Source organism: Ischnura elegans, chromosome 1, assembly GCF_921293095.1.
Source record: "Ischnura elegans chromosome 1, ioIscEleg1.1, whole genome shotgun sequence".
Lineage (NCBI taxonomy): Eukaryota > Metazoa > Arthropoda > Insecta > Odonata > Coenagrionidae > Ischnura > Ischnura elegans.
The window spans coordinates 12,164,180-12,190,283 of record NC_060246.1 but is presented as its reverse complement, the minus strand read 5'-3'; the positions used below and the strand labels follow the sequence as shown (position 1 = coordinate 12,190,283).

The 26,104-nt window shown below is 36.2% G+C and overlaps 1 protein-coding gene across 1 annotated transcript; it reads left to right on the top strand.

The window, feature by feature from the left end:
* Positions 1–27: 27 nt before the first annotated feature.
* LOC124155707 (tubulin epsilon chain-like) lies at positions 28–25,959 on the top strand. Its single transcript, XM_046529755.1, has 10 exons — positions 28–151; positions 230–474; positions 549–664; positions 3,367–3,555; positions 6,890–7,010; positions 8,430–8,581; positions 8,671–8,811; positions 11,936–12,079; positions 14,581–14,758; positions 25,426–25,959. The coding sequence occupies exons 1-10, from the start codon at positions 127–129 to the stop codon at positions 25,570–25,572; spliced, it is 1,458 nt and encodes a 485-aa protein (XP_046385711.1). The 5' UTR covers positions 28–126; the 3' UTR covers positions 25,573–25,959.
* Positions 25,960–26,104: the final 145 nt, after the last annotated feature.

Genomic DNA, 26,104 nt, shown 5'->3' with positions numbered 1-26,104 from the left:
AAGGGTTCCCTGTCATTAACAGAGTTTAGTTGTTTTTGTGTCCAATTTTTCCAGTTCTTCTGACTTATTTTATCATTATAATATATTTACAAATTTTATACTCATCATGGAGAAATTTTTAGAGAGATGAGTGACTTTCTAGTGATCCAGGGTACATGTTAAGAGTGGTAAAACTTATGTGCCATGGCTCTACATTAGCATGGTTTTCTAAATGAATTCTCCTCTGCAGTGGGTCAATGCGGAAATCAGATCGGGAGTCAGTTTTGGAATATTGCTCTTCAGGAATATGGCAGCCAACAATTCTTCGAGTCTCATGCGCCATCATCTCACAACTCAAGTAGACTATTCGGCGACAACTCCCACTTCGACAAGCAAGTTCGCGATGAAAACTCCAACAGCTTTTTCTGGAACTTGGAGGATTCGCGTGGGAATCAAGCAGTATCCTCGTTACAGCGAAGGAAATTAAAAGCTAAGGTATAATTATTGAAAGGTTTCTCTACATCCATGTGAATATATTACAATTGAGTACCAAACACTACACTCAACAGGCAATATTGGTGGATATGGAGGATGGTGTGATATCCCGTTTGAAGAAAAGCAGAATTGGCTCGATATTTGATGATGAACTCAAAATCACTCACTACCCTGGTTCCGGTAATAATTGGTGAGTTTGACTGAATAGTGCATTGTAATTTTCTTCATTTTGAGGGCAAATGAAGTTCTTTCCGGCAAACTATGTCGTGGTGAATTTATTTATTGGAATTATCTGCTATAAATACGAAAGTAATTTAGTACACCAGTAAAAAATCATTGTTGAAGCAGTTTAAAGTTATCGTTCATTGATTTTATTGATTTACTCCAGTATAAGTTCTCTATTGATAATTCAGGGGACATAAAAATAAATTCACGGAGGATGATGAAGTAAAGTTAGGTTTTCACAATATGAATAATTTAGTCCTGATTTTTTAATCGACACTTTTCCACCTATTTGAACTAACTGTGGAACCACTTTTGTGTAACTCTAGTGATATTACTTCAATGACAAATACTTTTTCTAATATTTAGCTCCAAAAGTAGTCCAGTGACGAACCTATTTAATCTTCATCATAGTAATGGGGCCTTTATGTGAATACTTGATGAACTATCGAAAATACTTGCGTATCAAACACATATTATCAATACTTCTGTAACTTCTATTTTTTATCTGCAACACAAAATCTGAATGTATTTTGTTATTTCTTAAAATCGCAAGTGTAACCCGTTTTTGTGTTCATTTCTGGATATATAATGAACTTTTATTCTAGTCTCCTGACGACATTCCCGGCCGGAGGAATGAACAAACGTTGAGCGAAAAAGCTCATTCCACTCAGAAAATAACCTGAAAATGGATTACTCTTGTGCATCTAGCTGCTGCAGTATTCTATAAACAAACATTTAAAATCAAAAGTCATACCAGTTTATTCCAATTTCAATTAAAGTACTGTTACTCTCTTGGTCAGTTATATAAGTGTCAAAGGTTACAGATCTTTTGTTGTAATTTTGCTTGTAATAAGTTGTAATAATCAAGTAAATTGATGATTTGGGTTTAGTCATTGTACGGCCACTAATGAAAATTGATGCTTATGATGCCTCATATTCACACGATTGACTGGTTGGACTCATTAAATTTAGGTGAATACACACAGGGGTGATTTTATGGCAGCCACTACTCTAACAGTGGTACATTGAAAAGCTTATGTGTACCCCGCACCTAAGGTTATAAATCGCACCTCGCACCTAAGGTTATAAATAATAACCTTAGGTGCGAGGTACCATCCCACCCACAATAGCGAACCCACATAAGCTAGGTGCGAGTAGAAGATTAGTCCTGAGTGTGTTTTGTGGAGTTTTCTAGGGTTTCTCAAACATTACTAATTAAAAATTTGAGATAAACAGCATATGTCTCAGGTGAATTAGAAGTACAATATTAAAAATTACAGTCAAAATTATTATCATCATCACTGGTTAAAAAATTTGTGGTGTAGTTGATCTTGTCATGACCATTGTCATTAAAAGTTTTAAAATGTTCTGATTTTCGAACATGGTAGTTACATATTATTATACTGACAAAAGGTATTTGTAATTTAAAATGATACTAATTTTGCATACTTTGGAACTTGATTGTTTTGTACTTTTCTAAAAGCTCCCTTAATTGTAGTGAGCCAACCACTGAATCCAAGAATATGGCCAAGGAATTTTAATGGGATGCAAATTTTCAATGCAGAATGATGCATAAATCTCCAGCATCCTTACAAATCGCCTGCTTCAGAATTATTTTATGATTGGCCACCAAATTTGTCTATTGAATGATGGTTTAACTGTGGGATCAACAGAATCTCCACTTGTAGTAAAGCTATGGACAGATTTTAGCACAATCTTGGTAACATTACTGAGTAAGTACTGACCAAGATCTCTGAATCATGTGCCATCATCAAGGTGAAACATTTACCATTTAAAGCCTTCTTCGTGCAACCATTATTTGGGAGAGCAGGTAACATTGAGTGAGAAAGAGAGAAAGGGAAAGGAAGGGAGTGAAATAAGAAAGCCTCTTACTCACTGCTTCTTGTAATTGCTCAATATGATCCCTGCAGAAGTGAGCAGGATGTGGTGTTGGCAGCCATATGAACTTCCTTCATGTTTTCTCCTTTGGGGAGTGAATCAATTAAATGTAAAAGAATAGCCGAGCAAGTTCACTATGTAAGGGTGGAAAATCTCATCAATTTGGACTGTAATTGGTGATAAGTGCGGAGTCTTTTGTGATTGATGCCTCGCCAGACACATAACACTCCAACGTGTGACTCCATACAGCCGTCAAAGTCTTCGGAATGAGGGGTGAAAGGGGAGGAGGCGGAGGTGAAAGGGAGGATGGGGAGTGTGAGGGAGGGGTTATTATTGAGTATCGTCAAATTCAGTGTGAAGGCAAACTTTAAATTCTTATGGAGAAAGGATTAACTTAGTGCAAATGTCTAAATTCATACCTAATTCTCTCTTTCATTTATAGAAAAATAGTAGTGTGACTTAGTGTCCCTTACTCTTTATCAGCATTTCAATTCCTGAGATATTTTTTATGGCTGAGATTTTCTCCATTCCTGTTTTGGAAGACATAAAGCTGCTGATAGGGATATGGTGTTACATACTCCCAATTTCACACACTTATTGACTAAATAGTGATTGTGTCTAATCTTTCCTTATGCCTTGCTCCAAGATATAATAATTATAATTATCTTTCATCATTTTATATCATCCTGCATTATCCTCTCACATTTCTTTCTTAATTATCTCACATTTTACAGTGTTGATTACTGAATATGATATTTTGTCTTTCAGGGCAGTTGGCCATACTGTTCATGGTAATACTTTTCGGGAAGCAATTATAAGTGTGATTCGTAAGGCTGTGGAAAAGTGTGATGGCCTTCAAGGTTTCTTTCTGCTCTGCTCACTCGGAGGAGGCACTGGATCTGGGCTTGGAACATACATATTAAAAATTCTTGAAGATTATTTTCCCAATGTGGAGAGGTATGCTGTCACTGAAATTATCCTCGTAGTTATTAAAATTTTTTGCATGTATCTGAACAAGCTCATATGCATTATTGGCATGGTGTGAATACCTTTCCGGTGCCATCATACTTAAAATAACAAGGACAAAGGAAATGGTTAAATTTGAATTTCAGGGTGAGATGCATATTATTAGCCCTTAGATGCACGCTAAGCGGGGATTTTGCAGCATTTTTCAAAAATTTGAAATGGCGCATTTACTGTGCATGGATCACTGGTGGCACACTTTGGTATGATATTTCTCTGCTTTTCCCTCTACCAAGAACATGTGTTTGCATCAATGTGACAATGCGTTTGAATCTTATAAAATGAGAGCAACGTAATTTCAGGTGATATGCCGCTAGATGGCGTTCACATGATACTAAGGCACTTCTGATAATCTGTCGCTATCTTGGAAACTTGGAAGCATAATTCTTTTTCCAATACTATGTTAATATGTTGTCTCATATTTATTATATTTTTTGTAATCATTTGCATTATTATTTTGTTATTATTATTATTTGTATGATTTATCTCAACCTCAAACCCCATGTCGTAATTTAAAAATTTCATCTTCATACTCAAACATGTATTAAATTGGTGTAAAAATGTGTTATTTACCCTTTAATAGTGACCAAAAAATAAGTTTTGCACGATTATAATTGTGTATTATGCATTGGAGTTTGAAGGCGAAGAGTCGGCACTTGTTGTATCTACCTGCGGGAAAAGAGCATAATGTTGGAAAGGCATTATAACAAGAGTCAGGAATCGTAACCTCCTTATGGACGTGAATTGTATTATGATTTTATCGAAATGTGAACAAATTGAGTCGGTGGTGACAAATGTAGAGTATATGATATTCCAAGGGCAAGAGCGTATTTATCACCCTGATAAGTTCTAACGAGTGCTTCAAAAGCTTGATAATGAAGATGGGAGGGAAGGGCATGTCAACCACGGTATGGAGAATATTTTTTTTTATTTCTGGCATGAAAGTGAAGGGGAGAAAGAATGTTTTTGAAGACGCATCACATTCCAGCAATAGTTTGCAGTCTGATGATAATAATATTGTTAGCCGCCCACATAATTTCAATGTTTATCTAGATCAATGGAAAACGATGAAACGTTTTGGCTGAACTCTTAGATACAATTTGCTAACACCAAAACAAAAGCTAAGGACATAGTTAGTGTTTCACCAGGGCCAACATCATTTCCTAAAAATACCGCAACCGAATTCAAGTTGTTGCCAAAAAAAATTTCACTGGACGTGATTTAAAAAAATGTTGGGATTACCAACTTGTATATTGAAGGAAAACTGTCATCTCATGTGTACTCGAGAATCAGAGATTGCATCACTACTTCTCGTGTAGAAATAATATCTTTATTTGGAATTAAATACACTCTCTTTGTAAATAAAAGTTGCAAGGGAGATGCTAGATGAGCTTGTAAAACAGGTGGAACAGGACTGATGATTTGCTGAACAGCATTTGGGATGGCAACAGGAATACGGGAATTCGAATGGGAAAATAACAGCAAAACATTACTATTCAAGTCTTGATTTAACCATGTATTTTCAAGAAAATGGTCTTACTTTCTTAGGTACCGTGAAAAAAAACCTTAAATCCACAGAGAGTTTCTACCCTGTAAAATTCGATAAGCTGGAACTTCATTTTTAGTTTCCAGGACACCTACACTCTTGTTTCATACTGCACTAAACGAAACAAATGTAAAATTCTGCTTTGTATGTTGCACTGCAAAGAGGACATCGATCTAGAAATTATGAAACCTGAAATGATCCTGAGCTACAACTCAACCAAGGGAGGTGTCGATTCTGTGGACCAGAAGTGTGTAAATTACTCCCCTTCAAGATGAACACGAAGGTGGCCTCAATCACAATTTCTCAGTTTTTTTTTAATATGGCTACTCTTAGCGACCACGTGATTTTTGTAGCTAATAATATTTTTTTTAATCTATCGAAGACCAAGAATGGAGTTCATGGAAGCTCTCGCGTTTAGCCTTACTATAGATGAACATGTGAAGTCCAGGGTGAAAAAAGGTAATCTTCCAGCAGACACAAAGACTTTTCTAGCAATGAGACTTGGGAAAATTTCTGAAGTACATATCTGCTTCTACACATGAACCTCAATGTAGGGCGGGTCATTGCTTTACACGTGGAAAATATAAAAATTATAAGACGGCAAATATACGAATGTTTTCTATTCATATGCAAAAATCAGTCCACTTGCGTCAAAAAATGTCAAGAATGTCATTACAGAGACAGTGATGGTCAATAAGGATGAAAAAATTGAAAAATGAATTTTATTTATGTAGTTTGTTATTTTTATAATTTTAATGATTGCATTAAAGATTTGGCATATCCATTTCCTTTTTTGTGTGTGTTTTTTTGACTTGATATTGTCAAGATTATCCTCTGCAATTCCTTTAGAAAAATATGTCTAAGTATCTATCAAGAAATTTGCATATAATTATGTGATATTTTTGTCTATAAATAATTGGGAAAAATATTTAAAGTGCTTTTATGTATTAGAAGTTACCCAAATATGTTAAAACACCCTCAAATTTGAATGTATATTTGGGAAAATCAAAAATGCATAAGTGTGACAAAAAACCACAAGCATGCACTGGCGCTATACTTGCAGGTGCATGCACCTAAGGGTTTAAGTACCCTTATTTAGCTCTTTTATATTTTATGACACTTTACATGATGCTCTTTTTAATGCACATAATTATTTCTCATGTGACTCTTTAAAAAATTATATAAAAACATCTCATACAACATAACTGGATACAAAAATCAAATGCTGATGCTATCAATGTAGGAAACTAAGCATTAGAATTTTGTATAGTCAACAAATTATGCCATAACATTGCGTATGAATTTTCTACCATTATTTGAAATAATATCATTTCTCATCACATTTCCCTCCATGAGAAGTACTGAATTATTCTATGCAAAAGACTGCATTAGAAAAAAATTCACTTTCACAGTGATAAAAATTATTATTGTAACGTTTTATTACATTACAGATGCATTATCATTTTCCCTTTTGATAAGAAGGTAAAGCTATAATGAGGTATGCATTATTTTAGTTTCTTTTTGTCCAGTAAATTATAATTTATCTTGATCAATTTTGACAAAGCCTGTAGCATTGACTAGCCTGTATTGGTTCTTTTGGCTTATAAAACCACTATTAATACCTATTACTACTATGATATAAAGTTATTGTGTATTCATTGGTTGGTTTTTCCAATTAATTGGACACTAAGAATAATTTCAGACTGTTCTCTTTGATTGCAGGTTTGTTGGCTGTGTTTACCCAGATGACAATGATGATGTTATTACCTCACCGTACAATGTGTTGCTTTCATCGAAAGTGTTGACTGACCATGCTACATGTATTTTCCCTTTTGATAACAAGGTAATGCCACAATGATGCACGAGTATTGACCACAATTTATATTTTAGATTCTTTTTGTTCTGTAAATTATAATTTATCTTAATCATTTTTTAATAATCAGGGATTTCTGTAAGACAAGTTGGTATATGTATTGTTAAGAAATGTATTTTTTCAAATTATGTATTGCAACTCTGAATTGAATATTGACTCATGGTACTCTTGATAGCTACTCAAGAGTGTCCATTAAGGTATGGTTAATAATTTCTATCAACTACATATGTCTGTTGTGGGGCCTCGACTTTTTTTGATATGCTGGGTTTCATAGATGATATTGCAAAATCTGTGTGAACGCTAAGTATGTAGAGAGGGGAAGTGTTTTTTTTTTAGCAGGATAGATGAAAAACTACTTGAGCTTGGGCCATCGCCTGCAAGAGGTGGACATGTATTTCAAACATTCCCAAAAACTTCAGATAAAGATATGGAATGGATAACCCACACCTAGAAATTTTTCTCTTACTATAGCCTTGAATTGGGCAATTGAAACCAAATTTTTATTTGTATGACTTATCATAAATTGTCACTAAACTTAAGGAGCTGCGGTATGTTTTTATTGAACAGTTCATGAATGAAGTATCTAAATCTTTAAATTAATTTTATTTTAAAAGGTGTTTTTTTCTATAAACTATCTTTTTAAGTGAAAATTCACACCTTTTCCTCTAAAATCTTTGATAGAAGATTTCCATGACAGCTAATTTTATTAACAGCAAAAAGTGAAGAAGACTGATCGGAAATTGGTGGGTGAGTTTGAAATGAGACGTGTACCCCATTAATAGTAATGACTAATGAGGTATGTAAATTTTTACCAATGCATTTTGAAGTGCTTGAGAAAATTTGCAGAGGTATTAACTCTCTTACGACGTGAAATAAAATTGAAAAAAAAAACATTGAAATTAATGGAAAAGCATTCAATTAGATCAGAAGCACAAATGTTGCTTTTATTAATTCCTCCACTTTGGGGAGAGAGAGCTATCACTTTTGGCTGGAAAATCAATGTTGCCTCTCATTTTTTTCATTAAACTGCATATGTATTCAATTATTGTCTATGTGAAAGCTCTATTTTGTAAAACTTGGATGCAAATATTTTATGATATGTGTAACAATTCTTGATGGTTCCAAAGTAGATTTTTCCTCATGGAAGCAAGAGGCATGAACTGAGGATGAGACTTCCTGCAGCATAGGTTTACTGCATAATTCCTACAATGCTGCATTTCCCAGGAAAAGTGAACCGTTCCTTACTATTCAATTACTCCGTGGAAAATTATTTTATAATCATTTATTTAAACTATAGCCCATGTATAAAATTTTATGAGCAGTAAGATGTTTACGGACTTTCTTGAGCTTTCCATGAGTTTTTATTACTATTTTTATCTTTATTTCTAGGCTCTGATTGGCATCTGTGACAAAATAAGGACATGCTGTGGTAAGAATCCCGATGCTTCTAAGGTCTTAATGCCATCTGGCATGCTGTCCAGAAGTAAACCATTTCAGGATATGAATAGCCTAATTGTCAAAATGCTATTAGATTTGACTAGGTAATGTATTATTTGCATGTATTAGTTTTGCATTTCTTACCTTGTGCATGATTTTATTTCTATATGTGTGGGTATATATTGTTTTCTAGCTCTTCAAGATATTCAGGCTCATTGAATTTGGATATCAATGAGATATATTCAAACATGGTGCCATTCCCAAGGATGCAGTACATTTCCAGTGGGTTGAGTCCTTTGTTCAACCTTGGCTATAAATCATCCTCATCTTGCTGGTGAGAAAAATTTTTGGTATTCTAGTAGGGAATATTTTCATGTTATTCCAATTTAGGAAGATAAGCTATAAATTTCCTTTTTTTAATATTTAGGTATCTGAATTAACGCTGGTTTATTTCTAAAATTTATTTAACAGATTCTTCAGTCTATTGGTGGCAGTTTGATTCTTAATGTATTTTCCTGACATAATCTTTTCATCAGGCTAATATTATTTAAAATTTATTCTTTGAGGTAACTTTTACTAAACCACATAAATAAAACTGGGATACAACCGGGGTTTAAACATCTTAGCATCATCATCAGGTGGTTACAAATGCATGCAGTGAAATGTCTTTATAACGAACGCCAGTGTAACGAAATATTCAGTATAACGAAATTATTTGCCGTCCCGTATAACGTAATCCGTAATCCCCTATATAACGAAATATCCCATGTAACGTAATTCCCTTTTAGCGAAACTTCAGTTTAACAAACGTATTTCGGAAGTCAGTAAGATTTCGTTACAAAGACATTTCACTGTACATATATACAGGCATCCCCCGAGTTACATATGTCTCGACTTACATAAATCCGTACTTACGTAAGTGATAACTGTATTTCAAATGATTACGTTAATTTTCGAATGCGAGCACGAAGAAGTAGATATTCGCTCGTACAACCTATGGTAGAAAAAATATCGAATAGTTATCGAGTTAAAACGTGCTAAAAATAACAAAGTGACCCTTTTTTGTCATTCCTCAAAGGAATTTCCATTAATTTCTGTAGAAAAATCACTTATAAATCCCAAGTCAGCAATCAACATGAAAATATGCAGTTCTAGCGATGGAAGTGGTTGCGCTCACTCCTATACCATACAGCTTGTTACACAGCATACACACCCGAACCCCGACTTTCAACTATTTAAAAATTGTATCCTTAAGTTTGGACATTTCCATCTGTGGAATTAAAAGAAAATGAAGTTCAAGCAGAAATCTTTATTGCGGGAAAGAATTGTTTAGTACCCACGTAACGGCATTGAAATTTTGAGTGCTGGCAATGAACGCCGCGAAAAAGTTAAGAAAAAGTTGACACACGATATTAATTGCGTAATTGTTTACATGTTTCTGGCGTAAGATTATTAAGCTGCATTTTGTCATTCTCTCATATTGTGTGCAATTGTAAATGAATATTGTGTCATTGAAAGCTGTTCCCCACTAACTTTGTTGCACGCTAATGACGGAGTTGGCTGAATAAAAGCTCACTTTTAATTAGCTTCGTGCATTGGAAATACTCTTTGATGTTTCCAGCAAAGTAAATATTCAAATGATGATATTTTCACGTTATTTTATTGAGATATGAGAGAATGAAAGTATGTTTCCGTGCGTGAAAGATTGAGGGTATATGCGTGTGTATGTATCTAAGAATGTAGTAATTAACTGGTATTTTTTTGTGTGTTATTTGCCCGTAATCCTAGACTCTCCTCCTACGTGTATTAACTGTGACAGTGAAACCACCAGATTCATCGATCAACGTAATATATTAAAGGCAGAAGATATAATGACTATTGGTAGGTAGATAATGCATTCTTTGGGCCCTTAGATCGCAGTATAACATAATGAATCAATTTAAGTATTCAGTTTAGTAATGTAGCGTTGAGATACCGTACTTTCCCGAATCCATGCGATCGGTCAACTCTGGGAATAATATTACGCATTTTGATTGGCAATGCTCGAGTTGCAACTCTCAGATTATATTAATGTTAATCGATTTTGTATCTAATAACGTAAGAATGCGTGGAAGAGTTCATGAATATCACAGTGAATTGAATGAAACTTCACCGAGAATTTACCGCGCATTTCTCCGCTGAGAATTTCACCGCACCGATCAAAATCTCTGAAGCACTAATGCAAAGTTTTGACTTACGCAGAGTCTGCCGGAACGCATCTCTTACGTAACTCGGGGGATGCCTGTATAAGTTTTACTAGCATTACTGCTAGCACCTTCAGGTTGAAGATGCCAGAGCATTAAACGGGTTCTCCTTTCATCCAATTCTGGGTGTTTGAGCTCCTACATTGTGCTAAATGAAAACTTCAATATGCTGTACGCATTGCAAAGGGCAAAAATCACCATAAGTAGTTGGTATAAAGATCCAGTTTTCAATAATGGCAGTAAAAAAAATTGTCAAATATAACCTATTTCACCTGCAAACTTAAAATTTTTATGATCCAACTGTACTTCCAATGGTGAAGGAGAAGTCTGTGGAAGAGGAAGTAAGATGTGTGGTCTAAAATCTTGGTAGTGCAGGGTTGTACATTGAGGGCTAAATATACAGTTGTAAGTCAAATCAATAAAAAACACGACCCTGCAGGACATTTATTCCATCGTTTTCATTAGCATGGTTCTTTTTCAATTCCATAAATTGTTTCTCCACCAAATTTTATCATGAGAATATAAACTTCTTTGTGATCATTTGGAGATCAGTAAAATATCACTCACTTGGTGATTTAACACAGAGCATGGTTTTTATCGGTAAGGTTAGATGTACTCTAGGCAGAGCCACAGGTGAGTGAATTTCTAATATTAAGGGTTGGGGGAACAGTTCCTTTCCCAGGGAAACCTCATTCATCTGTGATTTGAAACGACAGCCAACAAGGGCTCAATCCACCTGGCTAACATGCTCCACTTTTTGTACATTCCCGTATTTATCTGAATGTAGTCCCCCCCTTTTTTCCAAAAATGCCCGTGGTAAAAGTTAAGGGAGGACTGTATTCAGATGCATTTTTAAAATTTTTCTGAAACTGAAGCCTCAAAATTAGGGGGGGGGGCTATATTCGGAGAAATATGGTACTTTTCGCAATACTGAAAAATAATGGCCTAACTTGCACTGACCATGTATGGTTGTCTATTTTTTCAAGTATTGTATTGGCCTTAATGAATGCCGCTGTTGAATTTATGCCTTTTGGTTCAATATTACCTATGTATTGTGACTTTTTTAATGAGAAATTCACTTTTCATTCTCTTTTATGTTTCGAAGAAACAGAGGCCATACTGTGGAGTGGTATAGTTTTTCAGGCTTGCCAGGGCTTATGGCTAATTAATTTTTGAAAATTTTTATGTGGATCACACTTTGTTTTGTTTCTATAGGCGAGATGAGCTGTTTAGCAGTAGTTGGGCAATGGACAATCAACTATGTAGGTACATGAATCCTCTTCATTCAACTTTGTTAGCTGTTTCGTTGATTGGCAGAGGCCCTATACCATTGGCAGACATGAGGAGACAGGTTGAAAGGTAATTATTTTTCATTCATTCTCTTGGGATAAATACATGTACTCCTGCTTGTCAGGCCATTATAATATTTTTCATCTAGGTTTACTTTGGGCAAGTGCATAGTCGTGCATGCATGGTCCGTGGATTATGAAAGCCTTGTCTATATGCACTGGTCTAATCTAATTTCACTAACCAGGCCACTGGTGTCTTCGATGCTGAGAGCATTTTCCCTGGAAGCAGCATCTTTCAATCTTTCTATGTTTCCTATTCATATGAATTTTAGTCCCGATGTTACTAATGTGTGAGATGCTTATGCCCGAGTAACTATCACCAGTAATGATTTTATTTACAGATCTTTTTCCAGTCTATTTTCTGGGCAATATTAAGGAAAAGTGGACTTAGTTGACCATTTTTGACCTCTATAATAACATCCTCCTTATTATAAGGGTATCATAAAATAATCGTGTGGTTTTGAATATCGATGGCTAAGTTATAACAACATGTATCTCAAATTCGGCCGGTTTGAGACAGGTATCTTAAACAAAGAGTAATACATAACATTAAAAAATAAAATACAAGCGAAAAACAACTTTGTTTGATAATGAATGCTTCTTTTTCAGTTTTATGAAATTTTGGTTTTTAATTTCAGTGTACTAGTAAAAAAAATTGATCATTTTTTTGCTCTCCTGAAAAGTTGCTATTTTTGAGATATGTGTTGTTAGTCATCGATATGGTTTAAAGGAAAACAAAATTACTTACAGTTTATTTTTTTATTTTTTGAATTTTTCATCTCCAATAGTTTTTTACATACATAATTAATAAATTTTGATAAGAGCACCCTTATTCGTTCAACAAAGATAACCCCCAATGAACGAAACAAAAGGCACCAATAGGCCGACAGCTTGCACAGATCCCATCCAATGGACAAAGTGGTGCACTTGAAGTGCTCTCCTTAAGCCACTCAAGGAGGGATCAGGCAGCCTCTGAAAAAATCCCTATCCCTATTATCTTCCTATGAATCGCTGAAACCACACCATTATTTTATGATAACCCGGAATGATGAGCATAGTCCATAAATGTTATGTATTGTATGGTATTTTTCAACTTGTTTCCCATCTCCTGGTGGAAACCTGGGCATTATAAATTACACAGAAAGTTTGATTACGTTTCTTGGATGTTAGTGCACCCACCACCTTGCATTTTTGTAGATTTCTCCTTATATCATAGTTTTTCATTCTTTAAAATCACTGCATGATTGATAAAAACAGGCTTGATGCCATTTTATAGTCACTCAAGACGAATAATCCTCTCAGTCACAAAAAACGTCCTTGATGCATCCAGTCTGGAAGAGATGTATTCGTTTCTCAGCATTTGCTTAACCTCTGAAGCAATTGCTCCACTTTATTCATACTAAATGCTTGAAAATGGAGCCTTTGCTTATGATCCGCTGGTAAGTGAGCATTTGCTCTCTCACCACCGACAGAGCTGAGCAAATGCTTGTGCTTCCATTTTTTTTTTTCGTACAAAATGAAGCAAATGCTCTAAATTCTATGACCAGTTCATAAAGACGTAGTGATAAAATAATCAGGAAAATTAAATTGCCTGGGTGGTCTCAAATGGCTCGTAAGCATTTTTTCACTTTTATTCATCCGGGACATTGTTTACCTATACCCTGAGTATCTGGATCTATGGATTCAATGCTATCACAATTTATGATTGTCTTGTACCTTTATTTTGTGTTACCCCTGAAGAAATTTACATTTTCCCCTTTCATATACTCAATGTGACCTCTCTAAATGCCGTTTTTGTATTGTGTGTGCTTAGATCCTCTGCTGGTTTGAACAATATCATCCATGTGCCTCAATTGGGAGAGTACTGTAAATCGTAATTCACCTGTTATTTTCTTAAGTTATTACTAGCTGTGGATTTTTAAAAAAGTGTCTCATCAAAATAAATTATGAGCTGTGATACCTTTGAGGAAGTAATGACCCAGCAGCATGATTCTTGTTATGTCACTGTTAACTGGCAAGTACATTGGTATTTAAGGTATTGGAAATTGTATTTAAAGTATTGGAAAGGTATTTAAGCTTGGAATTTGTTTTCGTGAGAGAAAAAAGGAGAACTAGAAGCCAGAGTATACCCAGAGTAAATTCTTGTGGCTCTAAGACACATATGTAGTTATTTCTGATATTCCCTAGCTCAAAAATAATGTTGTTACTCTACGAGTATTAGCCCACAGAATAGAGTAGGAATTGTACATTATTTTTTGCATCAGCATTTGGTGGTCCTATCCTCTTAGGTAAGCATTTTTTTAACAAAAAATAAGCAATGAAATCAATGGAAAAATTAATTCATACATCTGAGGGAGATGGCAAAGAATTTTCAACTCACGAAAAATTTTAAAGACTCATGAGTGATTTATTTTATTCTGTTTAATCTAACTTCAAAATGCGATTTTCACCTCATTAATGTAAACTTGCTCTAATCTATGCAAAGTAATATGTGTATAATTTATTTCTTAGATTGCAAGGCAAGGCAAAATTTGCTCCTTGGGCCATGGAGTCTGTGAAGTCTGGTTTATGCTCAATGCCTGCCCCGGGCCCTTCACCCATCTCTATCCTTGGCCTTTTCAACTCAACTGGAATTGTTCACCTGTTAAGTGACGTGCTTGTAAAATTTTCCAGACTTTACAGCCGGAAGGTAAGGAAATACATGCTATCACTTTCCGAAGTTGGTCCACATGGCCAGCACAAACCACTACATTTTTTGCTGAGCTCGAAATTCAGGTACACATAGCATATGCTCTCTGTGCCTAGAGAGGGCCTTTTTGACGTACTTTCCGTGGTCGCTAAATTCCTTGATTCTCCCCTTGACTCTTGACTGAAAGTCTCACGGCAAAGTGTAAGTTCCAATGACAACTCGACTGAACGGCACTTAGTGTGGCAGTGATAAGTTGACTCAGATTCTTATTAAGGCAGCATTAACAATTTCAATATTGACCCTATAAAAGACAAAATTATCCCTTATGGCGGGTTCCATTTTTTAATGCAGAATGCAGACAAACTAGCTGGGAAAAATAATTTAAAAATTTCTGGGCTCTTTGTGTGTTAGCTATACAATTTTTTATTTATGACATGATATCACATCAGCAGCGAAGAGGGATAGACATTTGATGCGAGTTGCATATCGATACCTCCACTGCACTAACACTCATAAATCACCCACCTAATCAAATCCGCTCGTCTAGTAGCCCTAGATGAACGGATTTGATTCGGTGGGAGATTGTTGAGTGTTTTTGCAGTGGAGGTATCAATTTTTACCCCGCGCCACCTTTTCCTTCCAATATTTTTTTCTGTGTGATGTAACCAAAAGAGTTTGAGGAAAATGAATTAGTTATGTTCTAGTGGTATCACCATTGGCATTTTGCCACAGCCGTTGGATATTTATTTTTTGGTTTAGATGGATGTTATGCAAATTTTAAGTACAAGGAATTGCTTTGAACAGCTGTTTGATTGGGATGGTAATTCAGCTCAAGGTATTTCGCACAATTCCTTTTACTAGGACACCTCAGTCTAGGGTTCAGTTCTAGAATATTTAATAATTTCTATATTTTATTCTGAAGCTACTATTTTCATCAGTAGGTTCCTTTAATTGTTTCTTGTTTTCAGCTCAAATACCTTTCCCCCATACGACCACCTGTAAGCATCAGATATTTAACATCAATGGGTTTCACGTACCATCATTGCCTTTGCTGCAGCTGCTTGAGATGGGCGGCACTCTGCTTTCAAGGTTATTTTACAACGGTGGAATAGGGTGTCTCTTGACGTGCACCACTCCAGCCGGCTGTTCTAAGGTTGGAGGGGGTACGGAAAAGAAGTGAGGGGTGGTAGTAAGATGTAGTCTTGTAAGAACTTGGAGTATAGCTTTCTTGGGAGTGCCATCGGCTCGTCAAAAGGATCGGGCCGCTATGAGGAAAGACTTTGCTGACACGCATCCTTTTCGGGTCATTGGGGTAGAGACTCTGCTGCCGAAGTAAAAATGGATGTGGAAACAGAAAGGAATGAGCCTGTGGTGTACCGAGCTCAATGACTCAAGACAACGTGGTTTTCAGTTCAGCGAGTCCGACTGGCTCGGCGGCAGGTAGGGTAGCAACTGCTCGAGCTCACAACTGCCGCTGATAAGCCGGGGTAGGCGGCGTGCCGGTCGAGCCAATCGAGCCTCATTTATTTCCAGCACAAATACAACAATTCCTCCCTTTCAAAAATGGTTACATCATAGAACAAAACTTAATAACAAAAAAAATAAATTTGTTTCAATAAACAAAAATTTAACAACTCCTTGGAAACACATATTTGGAAATATAAGGCAATAACAATAGCAGTGTAACAATGCATAAACTATAAAAACTAATATAAACACCAACTAAACTCTCAAATATAACCAAATAAACAAGATCATTGCGATTGAAATCTATCAACCGGCTTCCTAATGCGCTGAGGGTATCTTTTATCAACAGCTGATCCCTCGTTTGGAGATGGAACACTTGCATTTGACTGAGTGTCAGAGTGAGAAGGAACCGGGGATTGCAGCGATGGGGATGCGTGAGGCAAACGTGGCGTACTGGGAATGCTAGAGGTGGGTGAGGAGTGAGGGGAAAGGTTGTTTTTGTTTGGGAACCTCTCCGCTACTGCGTCATTATTGACATTGAAATCACCCGTTTTAACATCATCAGAATTGGCATACACTGAGCTGGAATTCATCCCAATGAGCTGATCAATATGTCTGTTACAAACAAAACCAGACTTGAACATTACAGAATACATTACACCACTTAATTGTTTTAATACGATCCCTTCAACCCATTTGTCTTTACAGCGATAATCCCTAATTAGAACAGGTTGATTTTCAAACAAAATCCTTGTTTTCTTAACACCAAAATACTCTTTTTGTTTTTCTTGCTTAAGTTCCACTCTCTTGACCACATTAGGCCTCAATAGATCTAGTCTGGATCTTAAAGGTCTGCCAAACATTAGTTTAGCAGGGGTTTCATTCGTAGTACTATGAATAGAGTTTCTGTAACTAAACAATATATTACTCAGGGCAATATTTACATCTGCATTTTCTACAAAAGCGCAACTTAACTTATGCTTAGCATACTTAACAGAACTCTCCGCCTGGCCATTAGATCGAGGGTGGTATGGCGGCGAAAATGAGTGCTTCACACCATTTGATACCATAAAATTTCTAAATTCTAATGAAGTGAAAGGTGGGCCATTATCGGAATGTAAGGAAACAGGTAGTCCAAATCTTGAAAATAGCTCTCTGAGCTTTTCTATGGTTACCTTAGCCGAGGTAGAGCTAACTTCAAATACCTCAAGCCACTTAGTATGAGCATCAATCACCACTAAATACATCTTTCCTTTAAAAGGGCCCAAGTAATCCACATGTAACCTCTCCCAAGGAGAAGCGGGATAATGCCACACATGAAGTTCACTCTTGGGAGGGCTAGAACGTTCTCTAAGGCAAGGCGAGCAATTGTTAGCTAGGTCTTCTATTCGTCTATCAATATTAGGGAACCAAACATAATTTCTAGCCACAGATTTCATCTTTACAATACCTAGATGACCCGAATGCAATTCGTTCAGAACATAGTCACGCAATTTACTTGGAAGAACAATTTTGTACCCCCACATAATAATACCATGCTCTACAGTCAGTTCCTCTTTCCTTAAGAAATATGGCTGTAACTCACTATTTTCCTCTGAGATAAAGTTAGGCCACCCATTCATTACATAATTATACACCTTCTTTAAGATAGGATCACTCTGTGTTTCTTTTCTTACATGTTCAAAATTTAGTGGTACGGAACTCTCAGCTATACAATGCAAATAAGTTCCTACCAATTTTGTTTCTTCATTAACAGAATGTAAGTCAGGTAATGGCATACGTGAAAGAGCGTCAGCATTACCATGTTTTTCAGATTTAACGTACTGAACATCAAAATTATACCCTGATAAAAACAAAGCATATCTCTGCAGTCTACTCGCGGCGAAAACAGGTAATCCCCTTTTTGGGCCGAAAATGCTTACTAAGGGTCTGTGATCGGTACATAAAGTATACTTCCGTCCGTACAAATATTGGTTGAACTTCTTGACGCCAAAAACAACAGCTAATGCCTCCTTATCTATCTGCGAGTACCCACATTCGGCAGGAGATAAGGTTCGCGAATGAAATGCAACTGGCCTTTCGACACCCTCCTGAGTGACTACGCTTAAAACAGCACCAAGTCCGGTGGAGCTGGCGTCAACTGCCAATTTCACGGGCAGTGTTGGATCATAGTGTGCCAACACAGGTGCTTGCGTCAAGATTTTCTTCACTTCATTGAATGCATAAAGACAGTCTTTGCCAAATTTGAACGGAACATCTTTACGTAGAAGTTTATACATAGGATTTAAAATGGTTGACATGTTTTTAATAAACTTAGAATAATAATTCACAAGACCAATAAATGCTCGAACTTCATTGACTGATTTTGGTATGGGTGCATTCACAATCGCAGCTACTTTATCTTGGGATGTGTGCAATCCGTCTTTATCAATTTTAAACCCTAAATATTCAACCTTACTTGCAAAAAATTTACATTTTTCCTTTTTGACTGTTAGACCACATTCACTAAGACGTTTACACACAGCCTCCAATCGCTTATAATGAGTTTTAGTATCCGGTGCACTAACCAAAATGTCATCTAAAAACACAACAGTACCTTCTAACCCTGCTAAGGTTTGTTCAATGGCCTTTTGAAATACTCCTGGAGCACTCGAAATACCATAGGGCACTCTGCAATAAGAGAAGAGACCCTTGTGTGTGCTAATAGTACAAAGCTTTTGTGACTCAGAATCTAAGGTCAATTGCATAAATGCATTGCTTAAATCAATTTTGCTAAAATGCCGACCTTTATGCATGCTTACAAATAAATCCTCAATGCGAGGTATGGGGTATTTATCAACCTCCAAATACTGGTTTAGTGTGACCTTAAAATCCCCACAGATTCTGATGTCACCATTAGCTTTTAACACGGGCACAATTGGCGTACCCCAATTGCAGCTACGTACAGGCATTAGCACTTTTTCGTCCACTAGACGTTGCAATTCACTCTCAACCTTTGACTTTAAGGAAAAGGGAATGGGTCTTGGCTTGAAATATTTCGGCTTAGCACTCTCTTTCAGAATTAATTCTACTGGTTCGCCTTTGTACTGGCCTAATTTATTGGTAAAAACTTCAGGGAACTTTTTTACTAAATTGTTAACCATTAAATCAAAGTTATCAAATATTTTACTTGAATCGCTAATTCCGTACAGATCGGATTTATTTTTGAAGGAAATGTCTATGCCCAATATTTTAAGCCAATCACGTCCTATTAACGGATGTGATCCCCCTTGGATTACATACATATCAAGAAGTTTATTTACATTCTGATAGCTGACCTTGACTTTAATTTTACCAATTGGAACAATCGGTTGATTGGTATAGGAACATAGCTTTAACTCGCTAGGGTAAAGCGTACAAGAACTTAGATTATTCTTGTAAAATGTATCACTAATAACAGTCACACTTGCTCCTGTGTCTACTTCGAACGTAGTCATTTCACCCTGAACGACAATATCTACCCTTATTGGGTCAACCTTGACTTTCTCGGTATGTTCCTCATACATGACAAACATGTGCTGAATATCTTCGATGTGCAAATCGTCAGCTTGATTTCCCACACAAAAAGCACTTGGCGTATCGGAACATTTTTCCGAACCCACGAAATTGTGTTTTGGCTTTAACATAGACTTATTAAAAGACTTACATTTTGGTGGTCTGGAATGGCCGTAACTATTATTACGCACAGTTGTCGCACTTGTCAACGCACTCGTCGATCGACAAACCTTGGCAATGTGGTTTTTCTTCCCACACTTATGGCAAGTAACACCATACAATTTACACTGATTCTTTACATGCCCAATTTGCCCACAACAGAAACACTTCACACCACCATCCCTGGACACTGAGTTTGACCTGGTCGATGTAGGGTTGTTGATCCTTTGCGTTGCTCTCCACGATGCGATGTGCTGTACTCGGCCGCCGTTGTCGACTCCTTGGACAGCCAAGGCTGCTGCGTTCTCCTCTGCTGCCTCCACTGAGCTGGCAATCTTGACTGCCTGCTCGAAACTCAAGCTGGCCTCTGCAAGTAATCGCTGTTTCGTCGACTCATTCCTGATGCCACTTACTAGGCGATCCCTTAAATAGTCATTTAAGGAAGACCCGAACTGGCAATATATTGACAGCTTTTTGAGGCTTGCGATGTAATCAGCTACCGTCTCCCCCTCATTTTGATTTCTCTTGCTGAATTTGTAGCGCTCAGCAATAAATGATGGTGCCGGGTAAAGATGGTCCTCTACCAGCTTTACTAACTCGCCATACGTCTTTGACGATGGTTTGTTCGGCGTGCACAAATCACGAATCAAATTAAATGTTTTAACTCCCACAACGGTTAAGAGAGTACTCACTTTCTTACTCGCATTTATCTCGTTACATTCCACGAACAATTCAAATCGTTCGACATACGACGACCACGTGTCTATCGTACTATCAAACTCGCCAACCGAGCCTATTACTCCAGCCATTTCAGAATTACTGGATCACACAGAATTACTTCCTTTATCCTAGCCGTTATCGATCTGTTACATAACGCTAGTTTCCACATAGTTTATCCTCGTCGCCATTTGTGGTGTACCGCTCAATGACTCAAGACAACGTGGTTTTCAGTTCAGCGAGTCCGACTGGCTCGGCGGCAGGTAGGGTAGCAACTGCTCGAGCTCACAACTGCCGCTGATAAGCCGGGGTAGGCGGCGTGCCGGTCGAGCCAATCGAGCCTCATTTATTTCCAGCACAAATACAACAGAGCCCACAAATTTCTCATAACTCTTTGCTGAATTCAAGCCAAAAACATATTTTTGCTATATGATGTACCAAAGTTAAAAATGAATACATAAAAACTGTAAATAATAGCATTTGCTAGTTAACATCTTATGAGAAATCTTCATTCATTCAGGCAACATATAACGGATCTTACAACAAATACTCTGTGAAAATCTGAAATTGATGCAAATTTTTACTGCAAATAATAATACTTTTCATTTGGTGCTAAATAATAACATTTCGAGTAAATTATTAAATTATATTTATTACTGGGAAGAAATTCGCAGCATCTTCTAATGTACCCATTTACCAAAAGCAATGAGTTTTGTCTAATTACACTATGGAAAGACTAATTTCATTGCTATCGGAAATCTCTAGTTACGTCTTATTTATGTAAAATATATAGTCTTAATGAAGCAATAAATAACAGGATCAAAATAACACTCATGGTTAACACATTCCGTGCTGACCGTTTTTTGAAGAAAATGCCCTGTGGCTGACTTTTTGGCAAAAATTTGTATTTTTTTATTATTATTTTAACGACGTGATCTTATGATTTGTGATGCCTGCTACATGTTTTCGCACTTTTTTTTTAAATAACCCTTCATTTGTTAAAAATTTAAAATTTAAATTTTCTAAGTATCCTGTCAAACTTTTGATACCTTCCCGCAACACACCTACATGTTTCCCATATTTCTTTGCTCTTTGTCAGTACTGTAGCGAAAACCCGTTCAGACTTTATCACTTTCTGGAAAAAACTAATGGAAATAGTAATGCAGAAAACATTATTTTTATAATCTGGAAATGATACATTCAAATACGATTTTAAATGTTTTATTGCTCAGGAGAAAATATTGCGAGTATTACCAATATTTCCAGTAAAAGTGTTGCTCCCTATGGTGGAAAAATTATTATGAACGATATGATATCCTCTGGATAAGATTTTATAATGATAAACATTGGTTTATAAATGAAAGGGAAAATTTGTATAAATGAAGAATTGTTGCAATGAAACATATTGTTTTACAAATAAAAAATTGACCAGCATTTTTAGAATAATTTTTCAGTTACTAAATACTTCGCATAAAATAATATCTTTTTAAATAAATATTGAAATAGAAAATATAAAAGGTAAACATAAAAAAATAATTTTCTGCATCACAAATTCTTGTGATACTTCTGGAAACAGTCAAGACACAATCGAGGATCAGATAGGCAGGTGGGGCTATAATATGATGTATCCTGGTGGACATTCTTCTTGAAGCACTGCCTACATCTCTTCTTTTTTCATCTTTTCTGTCTATCGTGTTTTTCATATAATCGGGTAAATGTCCTAATAAGCCCTTGGTTTTGGTTGAGGCAGGCTAGGATGACTATCTCCTCAAAGGTATCGAAGGTAGAGATATTGTCATAAGAGATTCTATAACTGGAATTAGAAATTCGATGAGAGGAATTTTTCAAAAATTTTCTTTGAATAAAAATTACGTTTCAGCAAAGTGATTTCAGTAGGTGGATTCCCAATTTTTAGTACCATTTGATGAATTTTCTTTCAATGGGAAAGTCAGTCATCATTTGATCCCAATGATCGGTCAATTTTAACTGCTATATTCAACCACCGCCTGTGGCTTTCTTGGCGTACACCCTCGCCTTTTCGTAGATTCGATCATTTTTTGCACTGAATTCAGCGATGATCATCCGCACTTCCCTCTTATCCGTCCACCTTAGGATACCGATTTTATACTCATGAAAGGCCTCCACCACCTCACCTTTCTTTAATTCGTAGCAGAGCACCAAAAGAGGAATAACTTTCTTGTCTCTCCTCAAAGTCCCCGTCAAGTTAGGTTTCCCATTTGGATGGAATCTAGAACTGGCTACATTGTTATAAAAGTTATCAATATGAAAGGATTAGCCTCAGTCAAATAGATCCTCCATCATTTGTTTACCATCTTCTCCGACTGCCCTTTTCCAGACACTTCTGAGTTGGAGGACCTGCAGCACTAAACCCTTTGCTTCCGTCAACATATACAACTTCATTGTGTACCTGTAGCGCTTTCCCTCATATATTCACTATATCCCAGCCTAGCTCTCCATGGAATCATAGACTCTTCCAAACTTAGGTCACGTGAGCGGGTCACTACTTTTTCCATTGTTTCCTTGGATGCGTCTATATGGGGCTAATTTTGAATAATCAGTGGGCCAGAGGAGTGTTAGAGTCAGAGAACGTAGATAGGTTCTCGTTGATTTGAAGGGCTTGGAGAATTGACATGAATTGATCAAGCGACTTCTCTCTCCTGAAGCAATGCAAGTCATATAAAGATCAAGCTTTTCAATTATTGGAGATACGGAAGATTTGGATAATTGTAGCACGAAAAATAAGGCCAAAAAGTGGGGAAATTCTTCTATGGTTAAATATTTCCATCTAGTAAATTTCCTTCAGGACACGTATTGCCCATTTTATATCCTCGGGCCGGATCAGTTTCTCCGAGTTCGGCGGCATGTGACTGGGTTAGTGGAAATTGTTCTCTTAGGCATTTTTTTGTTGGGGAGGATGCCAAATAGAATGCTTGTAAGTATTTCGGATATTATGGAAAAAAATCAAGTAATGAGTCTATAATTCAAATGCTAGTGAACATAAGGATGGGGAAGTCGAGCTATTGTGCATGAAATGTAAATAGTAAAAATAAATCGCAATGTGGAACCAGGACTTTACTGAAGTTATTGAAAAATTTATGCAAATATATTATTTCATGCGTAGCAGCAAATAAACATAGGGATAACAACAAATTTTGCCATGATGAAATCATAGCAAATAAAATTCACTCTGAAACTTTAAAAGTATAAGAACGGAAGCATTTATTGTTATTGTAAGGATAAAAATACACATACCTGGAGTATGCCAGAAATTAGGCAACCAGCTAAGCAATTTACCACGATCGCGTTAATTGACGTTAAAAATTAAAATAACAACAAGGGAAAAATATCTGTATTCCTTCTTGTAAAAACCAATTAAATAAACACAATCTAATCATTGCGTTAAAAGTCATAAAGAAAGATAAAATAACTTGTAATAAAGTAATAACCTATCCTCGTCAAATGTAAAAGTATCTTTTTATTATTTCGTTTTGAATATTTGTAAAAGTTTTTTTTTAAGGTACACGAACAATTGTGAGAATATACAACTGTTTTCTGCATTATAAAATGAAAGTAATAAAAAAATACATTGTAAAAAGCCACCCCCAAAGACGTCCTTGCAGAGCAAAACCGGGTAAAATAGAAAAACACAGAAAAAATCTAAAAAAAAAATTTTTCGGACCTTTCCGCACGGCAAACAGGCGAAGAGTGGTGACTGACCCTCTCCCATACCCTAACAGTGGTGGCTGGCGCTCAGGGCGGAATATAACGCAAAAGAGAATCATGACGTAGCGTCTACGTCATCAGTCACTGGGTAGTGGTTGCCATGACGTAGACGCTACGTCATCAGCACGGAACGTGTTAAGCACGCAAAAGATAAAATGCTCCAAATAGCTTTACAGATGTAAAACTATTCTGTGGGAACTTAATGTTTACAATTGTGTGACTAACGAATGAGAGTGGATATTAGCCAATAATATCACAGTTATCAAGGGAAAAAGAGCTGTTTTAGAAAGTAACTCTTTAGAATCATTTCTTTGCTGAGAACTTGGATATTATCCAAACAGTAATTATACGATATTATAATGCATGTTTATTTTTTTATGCATGCATTATATACATATATTAACAATTAAAGCTATTAAAATCTTCCAATTTTTTATGAGGATGATATTCTTCACTCTCGCAAAACTGCCACTTCACTTTTAGATCTCCTCACTGTTGAGAAGTTGCACTGACAAACAAATGAAGAATGCAAAATACAGGGGGAAAAATAAATGGAAATTGACTTACCTAAGGATTTTGGATTGGATTACCTTAGAAAAAATTTTCTCCCTATGCTCTCAGGATAGACAGCTTGAAACAGTCGTCAGAGATGAGCTGCTAGATCCCTACTGAGTAACTAATGGGTGCGAAAGGTCATAAAAGACTTAAACCAAGCAAGGGCCAAAACACTTGGGGTTTCCATGACGTGATATCACGTCATGCCGAACTCAAGGTGTTAAGCACAATGATATGGTTGCTAATGAATACTTGTTACTGGAAAAAAATTCAGCCATTTACTTGGATATTTTTGAAGGACGAAAAATAAATATTTCTGAACATTGCAGTTCCCAAGATAATTGTTTATATTTCAAAAACAAGATAAAGAATAAAGCTAAATATTTTAGGAAATCTTATTATGCTCATTTATTTTGTTACTGATAAATATTATTAAAATACATTCTGTGGAGTCCACAAACATAAAAAATACAATTTTATTTGATTTACAGGCACATTTACATCACTATCTTGCTGAAGGAATGGAAGTGTGTGAAATAGAAGACTGTGTTTTAACCATGCAGGATGTAATTCACCAGTACAAAGGAGTGAATTCCTTGACCCCAGTGGAGACTATGTCCAAGCTGACAGCACATTGAGATTTATATTATGCACAATTCTACCATGGCCACCGAAATACCTTTGCTGGGATTAAACATCTGTGGAGCCAACCAGGGGTAGGTGTAGCCATGGTTGCGAAATGATGCTGATTGGCATCACGACAAGTCAAATGAGATGGTTGCTAATTGATCTCATCTGCTGTCAATTCATTGAAATCACCACTCGTAGTGTTAGTGAATACAATTTCCACGTCTGTGATGAAAAATGACTCTCAATCAAGGTAATTTTTTCTCGGTGTATTCCTTGAATGCCTTAGAACAATGTGTCGTCAAATGGTAATTTTTATGCAATTAAGTGAGCTCGCTCATTTAGCTTTTTCTTACAAAATTAAAAAGTGTACGTTTTTCACAATGGATTTTCTTTATGGAAGTGGCAAAAGAAGTGACTTGAATTGCTTCTCACAAATTCCTTATGCATGAATGTAGCACAAAGTACAAAGCTTTACATTCTTACATTAATAACCTCCTCATAGACCTTTATGACATGGTCACCCTAAAAGGAAATAACTGC

Bases quoted from the DNA above. Each gene is read 5' to 3' on its own strand.
- LOC124155707 (XM_046529755.1), top strand. From the start codon at position 127: ATGAGTGACTTTCTAGTGATCCAGG. The intron at 152-229 runs GTACATGTTAAG...TCTCCTCTGCAG, and splicing joins TGACTTTCTAGTGATCCAGG to TGGGTCAATGCGGAAATCAG. The intron at 14,759-25,425 runs GTAAGGAAATAC...TTTGATTTACAG, and splicing joins CCAGACTTTACAGCCGGAAG to GCACATTTACATCACTATCT.